The sequence below is a fragment of the Anneissia japonica genome, unplaced genomic scaffold (assembly GCF_011630105.1).
Source record: "Anneissia japonica isolate Jap-2015-1 unplaced genomic scaffold, ASM1163010v1 scaffold3334_len1275209_cov185, whole genome shotgun sequence".
NCBI lineage: Eukaryota > Metazoa > Echinodermata > Crinoidea > Comatulida > Comatulidae > Anneissia > Anneissia japonica.
Window position 1 is genome coordinate 230,418 of NW_022738561.1, and position 19,658 is coordinate 250,075.

Consider the following 19,658-nt stretch of genomic DNA (forward strand, 5'->3'; position numbering starts at 1 on the left):
ATGTCTATCTTTGGGAAAAACACTATCTGTGTTTGTCTTTCTGCAGACCCAGAAGTATAATTGGGTATCATCATACCCTGGCAAGGTAAACAGACTCGCTGTGAGGAGGAGTGGTGATCTCCTCACAGCATTGCACAGTTTGGTGCCCCTTCCCCCTCCCCCCAGTGCTTCACGAAAGAGGGATGGGCACTCTGGGCCTATACAGGTTTTGACCATTTTTACCTTATATGGGAAAGTGTCATTCATTGTTATATGATACACCATTCATGCTGTGGCTACATTGTTTCAGGAGAGGTTCGTTTAGGTATCTGTAATGTAAATGATGGTCCTAATAACTTGTTGTAAAATAATTAGACAGACGCATGATTGATGGTGCTTGTGTCAACACAAGCTAATTAGAAGCTTCTTTATCTCATCATTAAATTAATGACATTGTTTGTCTTTATCTTGTTATACAATCAATGATATATTATTCTTGAAATTGAAAAACAAACCAAAACAATTCTAAAGAGATCCATATTAAAAGCAATATAATGTTTACTTAAATGTATAGCATACCCAAATGGTGATTGATTGATTGATTGATTGGTTCTTTCAGTTCTATATTTTTTTACTTGTTTCTTTAACTGTATTTTCAATATATATATTGATTCAATAATAAATGGTTGTATTTTGAGGGATATTGAGGGCCATGTTAAGTCAGCTTTTATTAATATACAGTAGTGCAGTGAAGGAGTGGAATAGTGAGAGAACTAAATAATTATAGTACAGATATTGAACATAGTTAAATGTTCAAGTTCTGTTTTTACAGAGCACAGCCACGTTGTAAAGTGTACTGTAGAAATATACATAGAGTTCAATGGCGTATCTAGAAGTCTTGAAATGGAGGTAAAGTGGGGGGGGGGGCTCGATGATTGGTTGAGGGGTGCTAATTCGCAAAATAAGGTGATTTTAGGTGATTTTTAATTACTTGACCATGATTTTTGTGTGCCGTAGATATGCGACTGATAGAGTTTTCAGTAGTTATTGTACTGTAGTAGGTGTTGAGATTGAAAGTGTGGAATTTCAAGGTCATCCATTCTTCAAAACCCTGCAGATGAGTTTAATTTGTAGTCTTCTGCCTGAAATTACAGACCACTTAGGTGATGTGAGCATCTCACCAGGAATAGAATGAGCTGTCCAAAAATAGCCTCTTGAGAGATAATCATTGATTAAGAAGTACAGAAAAACTAATTTCGAAAAAGTGGTTTGAATGAACTAGAGCTGGTACAACTCTAATTGACTGTCAGATCTTGCATTAAAAATAGCTTAGCCCTGCAAGCAAGAACTCGTGTACCCTGACTGGGGACCTGGGAATTTGATTTTCACCTGTACAGTTACCAAATGAATGGAAATACAACTTCAACTAGCTAACACAAATTGTATAATTCCTTCTTTTAATTTCCTTTCCAAGAAAATTATTTTTTAACCATTTTAATATTTTTATAAAACATAAAAATACTGTATTTATATTTACATTGGTATCATCTTTCTACTAATTTACTTAATAATTTTTAACTAACTCTCTTGGCGGTCTTGTCAGATATAAACAAATGTTTTGTTTTTTTTTACTCTGAGTCAGATGAATAGAAAGCTATCAATTACTGTGGACACCTACAGATATGCTCTTAATTTGCTAAAAGCAACAAGTGTAATACAGAGAATGTGTTAAATGTATGGTTGGCATCAACTGCTTAATCATTATGGTTCGGAGAACCACAAGACCATTAGTCCTTTATAGCCATAGAGAAAATAGGATGTTATGCAAAGGACTTGCAAATCATTATGGTTTATAATAGGCCTAAAGTGTGTGTTTTAACTACAGTATATGTTTAGTGAAACAACAGCTTGGCATAAGCATACAGTATTTGTTTTGAGTTTAGAAAAATTGTGAATTCGGAACTACACATCCCTAATCCATTGAAAACTCATGGTAATTTTTGTTTTTAACCAACTTAGCAAAGCTTAATAGCGTAATTGTACAGTGTTTGTTTTGAGTTTAGAAAATTTAGAAAATGAATATAAATGCATGTTTTTTAAATCAGAGTTACAAGAAATATATGTACTGTAAACTAAAAACAGATTGTTTTGAAGGAAATGCCGTTTACAATTTTGTTGGGCAGATACTTTGCGTGTGCATACAAGATGTCGTAATTACTATTTTTCATTATTGCCGCTGTCACGATAGAAGGCTTGCATACTTTGTTGACAATGAAATATTAGGTCTGTACCAGTATCTTGACTTCTTGCCATTTGCCCTGGTTTGTAACCGCTGTCTTTTTTTTTCATGTTGGCCACTCTGATTACTCTCTGGACAAAACTTTCAACGAAGCACATCTTTTGCTGAGCTGGTGAAGTGATTGGAAAATTAATTCGTGTTTCATCACATCTTAGTTAGGTCATTCATATCTGCCCATGTCTATATAGATATTCACAGATGTATTTAATCTCAACTTTAAACCAAGCATTTCATTGCAGATCAACTATTTTTTTAATGTTATTTGTCATAGGAAGTTGACTGTGTCATACACCATGTTAGTAAGAAAATGGGTGTTTGTTTTTTTTTTGTTTTTTTTTTGTCTGCAGATTTTTTTTTTTGCCTGTTTATAGATATGTAAATAATACCATCTCTATATTTTTTACTGTATTTTTTTATGAAGAAATGCTGAACAGTTTATAGTAGATACTAGACATGAATGAGCGATTTTTTCCTATATTTTTCCATAATTATTATTATTCTGCCCCTAATACAAACTTGTATGTCTATATGTGGCAAAGACAAGCCAAACCATCACTTGTCGCAAATCGTGTTTCAGAGAAAATGGCCAAAACATGCTGGAATGTCAAATTAAAAAAAAATCTATTTTATTGCACTAAACTAACCTTTATATATCTACACGTCATTCTATGCTGTTATTTTCCCCATTTTCAATGTGAAAACAATACTTTTTAAGGATTTAAAGATAGTTTCTGCATGAGAAATGCCTGAAATCATAAATTTTGACGGTTAATTTCTCATACATTGTTCTTTAAACAGCTGTATGTTTAAATGTCTGTAACTTCATAAGGAAATGTCCGATTTGAATGGTTTTTTTACCATTTTATACTCCTATTATTTTACACTCTAACACTGTATTAACAACTCAAAATCAATTTTTGCGACGAGTGACTGGTTTGGCTTGTCTTTGCCACATATGTCGAGGCTGCTGAGTAAACAAAAATAGGATGCAATGCTATCAACCTTGAAAATTTCCATGGAAACTATAGTTATCATACTTTGTTTAATTTCCAAAAGCTACAAGTGTCACAGAGAACCATGTTAATGTACGGTGCAGTTCAACTGCGTAATTATTATCGGTTCTGAGAACACTAATGCATTAGGGTTCTGTATCGCCAGGGTGAAATGAGAATCTTACACGCAAAACAATTACGGTTGTATAATAGATGTTTCGTATTGTTTATGCAAGTGCTGCCCATTTTGGTTAAGGTTTATGAGTTGTGAGAATTGCGATTTAATCATCGTAATTCTAGTCACGGGTTTAGATTTTATTACGGGGACTATTAGCACAACTGTCATCGCAGTTGGACATCAAATAGACATGTGGATATTGCACGCAGTCCATTATGGCCATTACCGTTGAGTGTCGTAGTGAGCAATAATTTGGGTCAATGCCATTGCAAATGGCGGGATAATGTACATCAGTTTCCTAGCAACGATTTATCCTTATATCAATTAATTATCGATCAGTAAATGAAATAGATGACAACTCTAGAATCAAAGATGCTTACTGAAAGATTTCACATACGGGAGCTTCTACAACAATGACCAATAGTATGTGTACATTGTCGTGTGCAAATTCGAAAACTGAAATCATGATGTTCATAAAATTTATACACGTCAGTAATAAAAAGTGGAAAAACAAATACTGTATATTATAACATTAAAAAGCCCATTTACCAGAGTCACATAAGATGTCAACTTTTAAAGAGATACACAGTTGTGATCTAGAGTATGAGTCTTGAATGGGGAACTGATAGGGGAGTGGGGACCTGATAGGGGAGTGGGGACTCATCAGTTAAGTGAGGGGAATGCATTCCTACAGTAGGTTGCAAAATAACAAAATAAGGTGATATGCACTCCTAGGTTGCAAAATAAAGTGATATGAACATGATTTTTTTTTTTTGCTTCGGTCATTTTCAATGGGTGGGCGACTGGGTGCTTGCTTTTGTGTGTGGTGGGGGGGGAGGCATGCAACCCTCACGCACCCACCCCGTAGACACTGTTGGATATATAGATACACTGTTTGTTGATTTATAGTCTTTAATGCAAAAAATGTTAAATTATTACTTATAAGGGTTAATGCAACAAATTTAGAAACAGCATATTATTTATATAAAAAGGTACTTGTCAAGGAAGCTTAAATACTGTCAACTTCGTCAATACCGCGGACATTTTTTATTTTCTTTTCTCCAGCCTTGTTCTAGCATTTCATTGAATGGCGCCGCCACTGCTAAACTCAGACATACTGCATCTTTAAATCTAAATTTGCAAGAAAGCTTAAAAGGAAGTATAGCAAATATATGGAAATATACTCAATATACCTCAGGATTTTTACAATTATTCTTATCATGCTTTTCAGAGGGATAAATGCCACAGAATCACTTAAGATGAGCATGGCCATGCCGGTGGGCATAATGCTGTCCATGTTGTACAGCAGTACATCTACAGTAGATGGTACTGTCATTGTAAAAATATCTAAATCAATCTACCGGTCACCTTGGGGGATTCAATTTATTCACTTCAAGTCTTTCGGGAATTAAATTTGATGGGGATTGAAAAAAGTTGTCCTTGGGTGTTTTTATCTTAGCAGTACAGTATGTCATGACCAGCCTGTAATGTGAAGTCAACCCTATTGATGATAAGTAATGATGGTAGTGAAACTAACATTAATAATATTGATAATAATAATGGGGATGAAGACGGATTGTGATAGAATAGTGATATGACTAATAAATAATACTACTACTACTAATAATAATATTATTGTTGTCTAGGTATACTATTACTGTTTACTGATGTATTGTATGTGTTGTGAGAATCCAATATAGTATTAATAATATAGAATCGTTACGAATTATTCTCCCAGAGAGCTGTTTCATAGGTGTTTGATCAGTGACCGAGGTATTAATTTGAAGTGCATATATGCGTTACTGTATATTCTAAAACCTAAGAAGATTATTGATAGCAGTCATAAAACAATTCAATTCTACTTTTTAAAGCCAGACACTGAAGAAAAAAAATGGTTGATATATTACTTGTACAACTTATTATTCTAAGATAAAAGAAATGGTATAACTGAAACTGCATAATATAATACTACAACCTAAAAGAAAAATTTTGTCTCCATTCAAAGATATTGATTATGGCCAATAAAAAAATATTAGTTTATTACCCTTGCACGCATGTCTGTCTTCTATGGTATATATTTTTTTTTTGTTGAAAATTTGTTTAGTATATAATTAGTAGATATTGTTTGTATTATTTCAATCATGTATTTTACTTTAAATATCAATGCACCAGCAAACAACCCAAGGGTGATATTTGTCTTGAGCAAAATAAAAATAAAAAACCTCCCTACCCCATCACTTTTCCAGCCTAGATAGGATGATAAACTAATTGTAGGGCCTTAATGGTAAAAAAAAAATAATAATAATAATAATGATAATAATAATAATCATAAAATATAAAATAATAGTTGATAATAATAATATGATGATGATGACAGCAATTGTATGATGATTAATTATCGACAGTTCTATGATGATACTAAGACAATGATGGTAATATTAATTTTAGTTATTAGATTTTGTTTACAGTATAATAAGTTACTGAAACATTTATTCATAATTCATTGTTGGATAAATATTAATAATTTAAAAGAAAGAAATGAAACCCCCTCAGTCATATAGTTTACTTTACATTCCACATTTATGGAAATATCGATCATTCAATGTATAAAGATTCATTGAAACATTTATTCATGATTTTTTATCATCACATAAAAATTTATCTTTGAAACCTTCTTTTCTGTTACTGTTAAATGTAAGAAATGAAAAACCCCTAAAATCATATCGCTCTTTAATTACATACAGCAGTTAAGGAAATATCGATCAATAAAGTAATTTAACGTATATATCATGTTTCTGTCGTAAAATAAACAATTTATATGCATTACTGATCAATTCCTTTGATGGATTGGAGTGAACAAACATTGCTTTCATACAGTAAAGTAATGAAACAATCATCAATACAAATTCTATAAAGATTATTTGCTATCATATTATCCAGCCTAACTATAGGAGAACATCCCTATTTTGCCTAATGGTACAGTCTTCTCATGGTTGAGATGAGTTTATATGTAGCAGGCAGGAGAATGATAGTGATTAATGAAAGCTGCAGTAAATTATTGTAAAATAAAACCAATATAAGGAATATTTATTAGTCGATGTATTTGGTGTCCTTATTAACCAGTAAAGCAGTTTTGAATTCTTGTTGATGTAGGCTAGGGCAGTATTATTGATTACACGTACACCAGTTTCTTGTTACGTGTAAAACTATGTCGGTTTTTAAGTTACACTTAGAGTACCTGGACATTACATTTGTGGTATAGTTACACAAACAGTATATGTTATTGTTTATAGAGGTTTTTTTTATTACACGTACATCAGTGTTATTGTTGCATGTGGAGTATGTTAAATTGGGCAGCATGCGTGAGAAGGATTACTTCCCAAGGAATGGACATACCCTACGTACATTGCCTATGTTGTGCATGTTCGCGACTATACATGGAATCGAATGTCCGAATAATAAATCTGTTAATTGTAAATAATGCTATAAACTTTATTGTCATAGTATTTATTTGTATTATTTTACAGTGTAACAATTTTATTTTATAATTTTTTTTTTTTTTTGTAATTTTTTATTGACATAATTGCTTATTGTCACCTCCACTTAGTGCAGTTGCATCACAGAAACCTGGAGAGAATTTTCAAAATCATAGATGGACAGGATTTCTCTAGTAGCTTTCGGTGCTAGGATTGCGCAGCCTCCAAGCTGTCAACAGCTGTGTCTGGAGTGTCTGGGATCAGTGTGTCAATCAACTACTCACCGTAACAACATCAGCATGCTGGTAATTCTCAGTATGCCTTGAGACTATCTCACTTTTCAGTAACATTAGGCTTGTTGCAGAATCCAGTGCTTAGGTTGTGACAAATTAGTTTGGAGGCTACCTGGCTAATTGTTTACTATTGCAGTTATGTTAACCATTTTAATCAGTGTCATCATGGCTGTCATCATGATCTTTACCAGCATTGAATAGTCATCATTAAGTCTTATTTAGTCATTAATGCCATTTCAGCCATAACCAAAACAAGGTTAGGCTATGTTCACACACACGGTGTAAGGCTGGCTTAAGCCTGGCGTAGTGTCCGCCTTTGTGTGTGAACTAGACAGTAGCGTTGTTCGCCACTCACTACACCACGTCCTTGGCATTATCAGCACTTCAACACTTCCATTTTGAATGCCAGACGTTAATAGCGAACACTGTTCGTGTGAACACCTTGGAATTTTAATCCGTGGATTAGCTTATGCCTTGCATAAGCCACGCCAGCCTTACACCGTGTGTGTGAACATAGCCTAACCTTGCCAAAAAGAGATTCAAATCTTTATCGAGTAGGTCGCCAAACACAATAAATATATAAGATATAAGAGATAAAAATTTCATATAAAAATACAAAACATCTTTAATAATAAAAATTAATAAAAATAAAAAGTATAAAATACTCTATAAAACTTTTATAACAAAAAAATAAAAAGTTATAACAAAAAAATAAAAAGTTATAAAAAAAAAAAATTATAACAAAAAAATTAAAAAGTTATTAACAAAAGAAAATAAATAAAAAGTTATGAAAAATAAAAAGTTATGAAAAAAATAAAAATTTATTATGGCTAAATCAACAACCGTATGAGTGACTATGATGCTATACGCCATAGCTGTACTGTACTGTCATTTTGTGCAACCCATATCTTGCGCTCAAGGCAAATTATTAGGTGCTCGGGAAGTTTTTCATTTACTACGGAAACTTGAAGACATAGTTACACGGAAATGCATTTTATTGAGGAGTCTGCATATATTCCAACTGCAATTTTACACAAATATCCTGTTTCCTCTACATATCATCACATACAGTGTATGTCATAATGTATTTTACTCAATAGCCCATCAACACATTTTTAATGCATTCTACAAACCATAAATAATACTTAAATTCAAACTTTCTTCACACACAATATGATTCTTTACTAATCTGAATTTCGTACTGCTTTTTACGAGGCTTTTTAACGAAAACATTTTCTATTAAAAAAATAAATCTTTATCTTACCAATGTAAGCAGCCTTGATAAATTTTAGGTAAATTTCCCCAAGTGAGTTTGGAAAAAAAAAAAAAAGATGTGTCATGTTTGGTATTTAAAAACTTCATTTAATTGATTGCTATAATAAAACATATTGATTTTATGACAACATAATATAGGGCATACTTAGTTAAAAACCTTTATGACTAAGAAAGTGTAAACCAACACTATATTGAACTATTAAATCTAACCTTCATATAATAATTTTCGTATAGAGTACTATGCGGAGCTCTACTAATTGCTTACTATTTTACACTTGTATCAAGTTTCATGTACGGTAAAGCTTGGTTTCCTCAAATAAATTGCTACACTGTCGCTACACTGTTTTCAGCGCAATTGTTGTATTGCGTAGAAGTCCCTGATGCAATCGGAAAGGTTCACTGGTTCAACCGACCAATCGGCATCTCTTGTCGGCAATAGCGTTTAGCAATGGTATGGAAACCAAGCTTTAGCGGTGCACTTAATCAATAAATCAAAGCTTTATTTATTCACGAAAATATACATTTAAAATATTCATGTAAAACTTGTTTACATAAAAGACGGTGTTTTTCCACGAGGTCGTGATAAAGTTTGTAGTCGTCAGGGGAAGGGAAAATCCCATTGTCTTACATGGACAGGAGCGGAGTTGTCATCCATCTACCCTTAAAATGTGTACCACCCCACCCATGGTTTTCTACAGCTACAAACCAGATGAATGTTACGTTGGTTTTAATGAAACAATTTGTTACATTTTGCTAGATTTTATTGGTGAATCTAGTATAAGTTTAATAATTGTTAGTACCATAATTGTGACTCCTAAATCCTGGCATTCACTACACTATACTTCAGTCGCCTGCAAGAAGACACATTTTCTATTTTCTACTTTGTTCTACAGTACTACATCAATAACGATGTTACCTCTGTTAAGCTTCAATAATATAATAAATTTAAAGAATATGTTTCATATTTTAAAATCACCTTCTTTTTAATTTTAAATATAGTATAATATAGTACCAATTGTCAATCTGGTTTTAGGCCATTTCAATCTACTAATACTGCATTTATTATTCTTAATAATTTTAACAATGGCAAAGTTACTTCTGCTATATAAAGAAGGCTTTTGACACTGTTAACCATACTATTTTATTTAACAAACCTAAATAATATGGAATCAGAGCACTACTTTAAACTAGTTTTCATCATCTATTATCTAAATGGTTTAATAAAAAATGAATTATCAATTAATATTGTTAAAACAAAATTTATAGTATTTGTTCAAAATTTAATTTCCCAAAATTTTCAAATATTTCCTTATCAATAAACAGTCATGTAATTGATAGAGTTGATAACTTTAAATACTTAGGAATTACATTTGATACTCTCTTTACATTGGATAATCATATTGAGAATTTTTGTTTCAAAATTTCTCAATGTATTGGTGTTATTCATAGGTTAAGATATTTTTTACCAAATTCTTAGACTTTTAGCAAATTCTTTTGTATTACCTTTTTCCAATTATTGTAGTACTGTATGGTCCAATTGCACAGCTGCACACCTTAATTCACTCCAGGTTTTACTATAGGCTAGCCAGAATTATTTTGCATGCTGATATAAAAACACCTGTTAATGACCTCATGGAATCTCTTAACTGGAAGGATGTAAACCAACAATGGGAACATAATACTCCTTATGACATTTAAATGCTTATCGGGCACTGTTCCTGAATATTTAACTAATTTTTACAAATTAATTAATGCTTACCATAGCATAAATACAAGAAGTAAATTTAAAAAAACACTTTAGTCTTACCACAATAGTGAAATGATTTTGGAAAAAGAACTTTTAAATATCGCTCAGTTAAATTATGGAATAATCTATCATCAGAACTTCATAGCAATATTCATTCGCTTTCCTTACAATCCTTTAAAAATCTCATTTAATTTACCCTTTTGTTTTTTTTTTCTGTTTCTTGTATTTATATAATCTATATATAAATATATATATATTTTTTTCTTTTTTTTCTTTTTTTATTTTTTTTTTCTTTTAATTTTGATTTATATTTATCTACAGTATCTATAATTACCATTTTCAATAGACCCTAAATAATAAATGATTTTCTAGTAGAGTTGAGATGTCTAGAATCTGAATCAAGTTTTGAGGGAATTTCCAGATTTCACCCTCACACATCACCGAATATCTTAATATTCTGTTTTGCTTTTGTGAAGACCATTTGGAGAGTCATTCCGTTTTGTTTTAAGTAATTATCTGTGAATTACAATATCCAAAGTTTATCAATTCCAGAATTAAAATTTTATTTGAATTATTTCATGTATTTGCATTAATGTTTAAATTTCTTTTAATGGAAATCGATAATTTAAAATTTCATAATTATTTATGCGGTCAGTTTTTAATATTTCAATTTTCTTTTTTCTGGTTGTTTTGAATTATTATATATTGTTAAACCTTGTTTTTTATCAGATAACTTCATTTTGCTTGCGTAGTATAATATCAAATTTCATTCTTAAGCTAAGAAAATAAGAGTTATTTCTCACCAGTAGCTTTTAGTCTGCATTCTCAGACCTTCGGCTGAATGACATTGAAAAGTAGAACCTCCAAAATTGGTAATTCCTACACCAACCCTTATCTCATTCCCAAGAGGGGAGGGGAAGAGGGCAGGTGGATGTTCTGCATCTATGAAGTAGACATTGTCTACTTGCCAATGTCATTCAGCTGAAGAAGGTCCAAAAATGCAGATTGAAAGCTACTGGTGTAAAAAAAACTCTTATTTTCTTTAACTTAACATAAATGAAATTCAATATTATACTTGTTTTTTTTTTGTTTAAATTGTTGTTTTGACTGAAAGAATGAATAAATGAATCAACCAATAAACCAAGGAATGGCTGAAAGAATGAGTGAATTATTAAATGAACAAATGAAATCAATGAACAAATAGACAAAATGACTTATAGCATGCTTATCACAAAGGCCCTGGTTTTCAACATAGTTAAAATGGCATTGTTATTCTTAATTTAATTTTATCTGAAATTTGTAATCTTCATGAGCATGTCGAGAAAGATTAAATACAATAGTAAATATTGTGTAAATTGAAAGTAATTAATGTTAATTATATGTAAATAATGTACTTAGATTGTAATTCTTGAAATCCTTTATCTCTAGAGAGTTGAACATATAATATTTGATTACAATGAATATTGTCATCCTTAAGTAGTTTCTTTGTGGTAATTTGTATATCTTATTCACCAACTGCATAATGAATAGAAGTAACGGTATTGTGTTACTGTATCTCGCCGAGTCACATAAGATCAACCGTTGAGTTTTATTCAGTGTTTTTTTAAAAATTAATATTAATCGTCGTTTGTACATATTCACAAGTGAAACATGAGCAATGTTCATAACTCGAAAAAAGATTTTCTTATTTTGAAGTTTAATTTAATTCCAAATATTTTTTATTAAAAACCATAAATTTTCTCTACCTGAGTTTGCGTACCAGTATTAATTAATTCATGTGATAAATTTAGACTTCCACCAATGTATGTAGATATACATTGATCGGCATTGTGTAGATATTGTCTGATTTATGTTAGGTAAATTCCTATCAAGCAGATGTCATCCTTATTCATTTTTGTATGTCCAGCTTTTAATGATTTAATTTCATATAGTAGAAGTACTGTAGGCAAAAGTTTTTTTATATTTTTATCCATTTCCTGCCAATGGTCCCAATCTTTGTTCAGCATTTTTCTTGTATATTTTGCTGTTAAAATTTCACCTTAGCTCAGTTGGCACTGTACCACTAACTTAGTCTGTGGTTCCTCATGAGGATTAGATGTTTAAGCTGTTAGTCCTAGAGTTCCCAAGTTCTCCAGAATTGCCCTGAGTCAACAGGAATTTTGGTTCATCTCCTGGTCTCCAGGAAACTCCACAGTTTCTTCCAGAATTTGAATTTCTCCTGGATTTCTTCAGGATTGTTACAATTTTCACAACAGGGCCTAGGCTAAAAGTGAAATTTTCCAATTCTTATGCAGACAATATGGCAGATATCAGATTTCTTTAAATATTTTGTGACCCAAACCCAACCAAACCTCTTTGTATTTATTGTAAACATAATTGCGACAAGTTTGTGCATGTGCATAATATAATTGTACATGTATTTTACAGTAGCTGGCACACACAACACAAACCTCCGTCAGACCTTAACAACAGATTTTCAGCAATTGACTTCCATAACGTGAGACCCCTGTAGTCCTGTGTGTGCAACATGGACCATAGATTAAAGAACTTAGTACTCTTCAAAAACTGACGATTATCTCCCAATGTACTGCCTAATTCACCAACAGAAGTAGACCACACTATATCTTAAACATTATCTTGTCTACTGTACAATACGTTGTCATGAAAATCAGCTGATTGCCAATAGGATTTGATTGATATTCAGTATCTCGTTGGAAACAACTTACTTAATCCTTTTAAATAACAAATTCAATATTTTAATTGAGTTTTTAAAACAAGATTAGATAACTATATTGTTATAATCACAACATTGCAATATGAAATTTAGGGGTTTTCCCAGATTTTTCAGTATCTTTAAAGTGATGTATTCATTCACAACATCTTCATAATGTTGACGCCCATGATGGATAAAAAACGAATGTGACAAAACTATTTCATGATGATATCATGTATATATGCTCATATTTTTTTCATCCGTACGGTAATACATTGCACGTATTTGATACCATTTGACGTCAGATTGTGTGGTGTGGGATTTATGTCTTCACCATTCTTTTTTTTAGTTTGGGGTCGTTTTTCATTATTGGATATCTATATTCACGTTTACATTTCATAACCAGAAATAAATTAAACATACAGTGCATTAAGAACCAATCAGTATCTAAAAATAGCACAAGAAAAATTGAGTGTCATTTGTCATATACAGAAAAAAAAATTCTACGCTACATAGATTGCCATTTTGTCCTTGTATCTTGTCTGCCAATGTAGTCGTCAGACAGTCATATATAAGATGATTCAACAACAAAGGACGGACTAAAATGTTGTATGCATAAATAAAATGTATAATCATTTACAAACGTGCAATCAATGTAAATCTTTCATAAATTGTGAGTAATTTATATTTTTCTTTCTATGACAAAGATTTAAAAGGCAAGACTTTTTTTATACCTTGTTTCACAAACTAATCATTTTTTAGTTTTATATTAATAATGTTCTCTTGATGATTTTTTTTTGTTAATAATAATAATATTAGTATCAAATCAATTTAGTATTTTTATATAAATAGAAATATGTTGTGTTCATTACAACGTTTGTACATAAACATAAAAAGTGATTAGTTATAAAATCAATGTAAATATTTTAAAATAGGATGTTTTTAAACCTGTCATACTATATTGGATTATATATTATGTTTCTGCTCTATGCTTTTTTGACAAATGTTATATAATAATATACTGAATGATAAAATAATTCTGTTTTTAGTGTACACTCCAAATTAAGGTAATGTTACAGATAATGTTGTTTCTTTTTTTAAAGGCATGTACGAAAGAGGGATATTTGTTAAAACAGACGTCTTCTTTCCAAGTAAGTGTTCCATCTGTATAGTGTTTTAGTATGTTTTCCTTCTTGTATGTATTTTTAATTTTCGTAATTTGTATTGTGGAAAGTTTCCCCACTATTGGGTTGGCATCTAGTTCACAGTTTCCTTTTCATTACAAGTACCTTTGTTATGTTGAGTATTTATTAAAATATTTTTTTATAGAATAATATTGTCATGAAATATATTGTGTGTTATCTTATTGTTCTGAATGCACAACCCTTCACAATAATTTAAGATTTATATAACTATAAAAAAAAAAGATTTTGAATTGGAATTTGCAAAAACCTAGACAATATTATTTCAATTTATTTAAACTGTAATAAAAACAATGATAACCTCCAAATAGATAGATACCTAAAAAAGTGGTTGAGAAACAGGGTATTAATTTCCACTTACCTTTATTTTTTAAAATCTGTAAATAGTAAGCAATTATAGTCAGGTTTTGAGTACACTATAGGTAATAGAAGACATTCATTTCCTGAACAAATCAACAGATTGCCTGAAGCCTGCAATTTTTCAATTTTTTTCAATTTTATTTTTAATTATTTAAAAAAAAATTTTATTAATAGATATTTGATTTTTTTTTCCAATCTACTAAAGGAAACAATAATAAACAAACATTTTCAGAATCGCGCTATTTTAAATAGAAAACTTTGGAGATGCTACAAACCACACATTAAAGCTTAACGACAACTGTTAAATTATATCTGAGACAATATTGATCCAGGGAGAGTGAGTGTAAAAGGAATCGGAATTATCTCCCAACGATTTGATAATTAGCTGGCATAATTACTACTCATGCTACTTTAGTATTGTTACTCCTATTCACATTCACAAAGTACATGTCGTAGGATTATGTAATAATTGCACTCTAAGATACGCATAGGAACTGCTAAATTGTTTGCATTGATACTCTCTGATTTAGTCCATTTATTCGGCACTGATGCAAGCAGAAGGCTTTGTTCCCATCAAACGTTCAATGTCCGATTTAGTAGGCCTACAGTAGTATTAACATTTGTTAAGTGTGTAGTTTTATTTCTAGACATAATATTTTGCTAAAATTGTTTTTTTTTTAATGTTGTCATATATATTTTTAATCCTATAGTTCCCTCCAGGTTTGTGATTGCAAAATTTTCAGAGGAGGGTGCTAACAAAATAGAATTTTAATTATCTTTCTTAGCAAAATGCTCTACCAAATTCATGTAGGCAGAGAGGAAAATCACAAAAATAATATTGAAAAAAAATAAAAGTATGTAAATGCATGAAGTAAAAAAAGATGCCCTTTGACCCTCGCTGAAGATTCTATCGCATTAACAAGTAAAAAATGTGGTGTGTGATGATATGCTAACAGGTTCGGAATCTGATTAATAGGCTTATACTTTTTAGTTTTTTTATTGTAAGATACCGTAATGATTTCTTATTGACAAATTTTATTTCTGCAATGGCCGTAATAAAAATTAATGAAAAAAAAAATTCAAATATTTGAATGGTGGAAGGTGCAATGAAAGGCCAAAAACAAAATATTTTTATTTGCAGTTATTTATTGTTATCAGATGGTGGATTCACAAAAAGATATAAAAAAAGAGTCGCGCCTTTACAGTTATAGTACAGTACTAAATTCGGCTAGCATTCAACCTTCACGCCATAACATCTAAATATTATGACCAAAAATAAAATATTTTTATTTACAGTCAGCATGACTCTCAGATGGCGAATTCACGAAAAAGATATAACAAAAATCTCATCTTATAGTTATAGTAGTACCAAATTCGGAAAGCACTCAACCTTTACACCGTAACATCATAATATATGGCCCCCATCTACTCCAGAATGTGTAATGTTAGCTTGCAAAATTACTACTTTTATTGCTATACTGTCAGTGAACAGATGTGATATAGTAACTAAACCGATTTGTTTATCTCCAATAAATCTGTTGTATATGTTAACGCCACCATAAACTTCAAAATATTGGCATCAAAGCTAACTAACTGTAATCATTGTAGTAGTCTCTGAAATTTGATATATAATATAATAATATAAACTTTATTTAAACATGGAAAGGCTATATTGTACAAGAGTATTCTACAGTGAATTGTTGGTACTATTATAATAATAATAATAATAATAATAATAATAATAATAATAATAATAATAATAATAATAATAATAAAAAAGGACACAAAACAAACACACCAAACTACTGTAAAGTATAACTTGACAAATAAGACTTATAAATGGAAAAAGGTTACATAACACTTTAAATGACATAAATTCTTGAAAAAAAAATCTGGTTTCATAACATTTATGAAATTTGTTTTTGTTACAGTTAGCTTGTCATTATATAATAATTTTGTAGCTTGATTTCTGTATGTCGCCTAGTACTGCGCTGAGCCTTGATCGCTTAATGACGTTGAGTGCTTTCCGAATTTTGGTTGATGATGACATAATTAATGTTGAAATATTGAATCCTGACACGATGGCTTGAATTTCGATACTTGGAGTATGTATTATACTATCTTACATTGAGGTACATTCCACATGTATACAGTATATCAAAATACAAGAAAAATATACAAATTAAATATCATGTTACAGAGCTGTAGAAAGTTAATTTTTTTCACTGGACTAAGGTCTAGTTTTGCTAAAATAATTGCTAGCACATATATTAGCTATTGAATATTGGTCTAGTTTTAATGTATTTTTTGCTAGCCCAGCCCTAAAATACTCATGGCCCGGACCCAGTACCACCAACTTTTTACAGCCCTGATGTTAGCAAGAAATAAAGTTACATTAAGGAAATTGGATGTCAAGATTAACTGTCTAGAACAACAAAACTATGATTAATAATAATAATTGCAAAGGTTAATGATATATAGTATGTTGTCTGTGGGGACAATTTCAAAATCTATATTTGAATTACTTGGCTTGTACTTTGTGTGATTGATTCATCTTGCCATTAGAAATTTTAATGAGGAAATATATTCCTTTGCAAATAAACCGATACAAAATATAATATCACACTGGCAGTTTCTTTAATCAGAACAACTTAATAGTATTCATAATTATTATAATTATATTCATGTAAGAAGGGATACTGTGTGTATGAACTTTACATTAATATCATCCTTGAAAAGTTCAAGAATAGGTCAAAAGTGCAAGAATGGCTAGGTTCCTGTTTCTCCTTACTCCAGACTTGTAACTTAAATCAAAACAGGAATTTAAAAAAAAAAAAAAAAAAAAATGCAAAGAATAAAGGTGATAAAACAATACTGTAAGTCGGTTGAATTTAGATGATAACCCAAAATATGGATATATTGCAATCCACCGTAAAAATATTTAAATAAATCTTTTAATTGATCATTTGATTATTTCATACGAAGCGTTAGTGAAATTGAACTTTTTCTTGCACACTTCTCCAAGCTATAGTAACTTGAGTTTTGATGATTGACTTGTGTGTTTTAAGATGGAATATAGACCAAACATAACCTACTTACGTAGTTGTAGACGCCTGTAGATTAATAAACATAATGACAACAGGGCATTCACTACTGTTGAAATGTCTAATACAAGAGCCAGCTGTACGTACAATGTGTTTATCTGTGTATGGTACAGTATGTATATGTGTGTGTACAATATAGTGTTATAGTACTGAATCATATGCTCAGACTGTTCCCAAATGCTTGCACAAAAAAATCTTTCAAGTCAATCGGGTGGCTACCTGACATGTTATAGTACTCAGTGCTTATCGCACACACCCCTCCAGAAATTTCTAGCGCCCCCAAAAAAAATCACTTGCAAGTAATTATAAATCGCCTAAAATCAACTTATTTTGAGAACTAGCGGCTCTCAACTGATCATTGAGCCCCCCCACTTATGAGACCTTCGCACCCCCATATGCACCTCCCATTTCAAGATTTCTAGATACAACACCTATAATAGTACTGAATGCTCAGTTCGTTGCAAAATGCTTACAAAAAAATCTTTCAGTAGATCCCAAACAGATAAGTTCTTATGGTGCTAACAGGGATGGCAGCGTATTAAGAAATTAAAAATTCTTAACATTGTCTATGTCATCACTTGTATTGGCATCCTCAGGTACATCCTAGATCCTACTCTTATTTGACTTTTGATCTGTTAAAATTTGAATATACAGAAATATAACCCATCATATTTTTACATTTATCTTTGCAGAGGTGGCGACGGCGGTATTTCAAGTTAAAAGGCAGAAAGTTATTCTATGCTAAGGAAAGCAACGTAAGTTTTTACCTTTTTTAATCACATTGCCAAATGTTGTCTTATCATAAGCCCAGAATGTTACTTTTTCCTGGAGGACTACTAATTCTAGTTTTAGCCTGAACTTTGTTCGGAAAAGCAAATCAAATTAGTCTATTTCATTTTCGCTTGTGCATTGGTGTTTCAGTATTTCTTGACTGCATATTGCATATATTGGCCAACAATGTAACCGTCTCCGCTCAGGAGAAAAAAGTTTGCATGCCAAGTTGCCCCTTCCCCCCATTGAAGATATCTGAAGCAAAAAAATCATGCTCTAGCAGTTTAAAGTCACCTCCTCCTACTTTATTTTGTGCCCAAGGCCCCCTCACTAAATCCTCGGCCCAACTCTACATTTGGGCCCATTTCAAAACTCCAGATTCGCCACTGTCTCCGCTCTCTGAGGAGTGATGTATGATATGCACTATGCATCTAATACATTCTGTGCCAGGACGTCCTTCTAGGTTTCACTTGTAGATGATGTGCTTTGCCCCAAGAGACGCGAAAGAGACCGCTTCATGTTCAAACCGCCAATTGTAGGTTTTAAGAGCCTGAACTTTGGCTTAGCTGTTCACATGTCGATTTATGGGAACCTACACTATTTCAGTTTGATTTTGATTGATTGATTATGTTTAAATTTATTGGCTTTACTTGTTTAAAAAGATGGATTTGAACCCAGTCTCCTGGGATTAGAAAACAGGTATCCTAACCACCAATCCACATATGCTTTCCTGATGGAATATGATAGAAATATCCTTCTGGATTTAATCCTGTCCTGATGTTTCACTCTTTCCAAATGTCAATAAAGCCATGTCCACACTATCTTAAATTGAGCGACACACCTAAATACGGTCATGATGACATCACATCATGACCATATATAGGCACATCATGACTATATATGGGCATACAAACAACAGCTTTTTTGTCAAAAGAAAATGTGATAGTGTAGACAAAGCTTAAGATTAGTTCTCATTATCCATCCAATTTTTTAGTTCCTATGCATGTAATGCAATAGGAACTATTGTAATCACTCTTGCTATTTCCTATGTTTTTTATTGTGTGTAGTGTGTATGTGTGTGTGTAGACATTTATGCAAATGCGCATGTGTCAAAGAAAAGTTTTCCGACATTTTGTTTTACATCGCGATGCGAAGATCGATTTGAAGTTTCTGCAGAGTTCAGTCAGGGCTCACGCTAACCGACCGGAATATCGGCATGGATGAAACTATTTTGGTTTTACGGCAAAAAAATCATCAGCTGTAGGCATA

The 19,658-nt window shown here is 31.5% G+C and overlaps 1 protein-coding gene across 7 annotated transcripts in view; it reads left to right on the plus strand.

Moving 5' to 3' along the window:
* LOC117117611 (diacylglycerol kinase delta-like) overlaps window positions 1-19,658 on the plus strand; it is a 99,686-nt gene that overhangs the window by 16,476 nt on the left and 63,552 nt on the right. For all 7 annotated transcript variants that reach the window (XM_033261969.1, XM_033261971.1, XM_033261970.1 and 4 more), the window contains exons 2-3: window positions 14,056-14,103; window positions 18,311-18,373. In XM_033261969.1, the coding sequence (XP_033117860.1) occupies window positions 14,056-14,103; window positions 18,311-18,373 (111 nt within the window). The remainder of the gene's footprint in view (window positions 1-14,055; window positions 14,104-18,310; window positions 18,374-19,658) is intronic.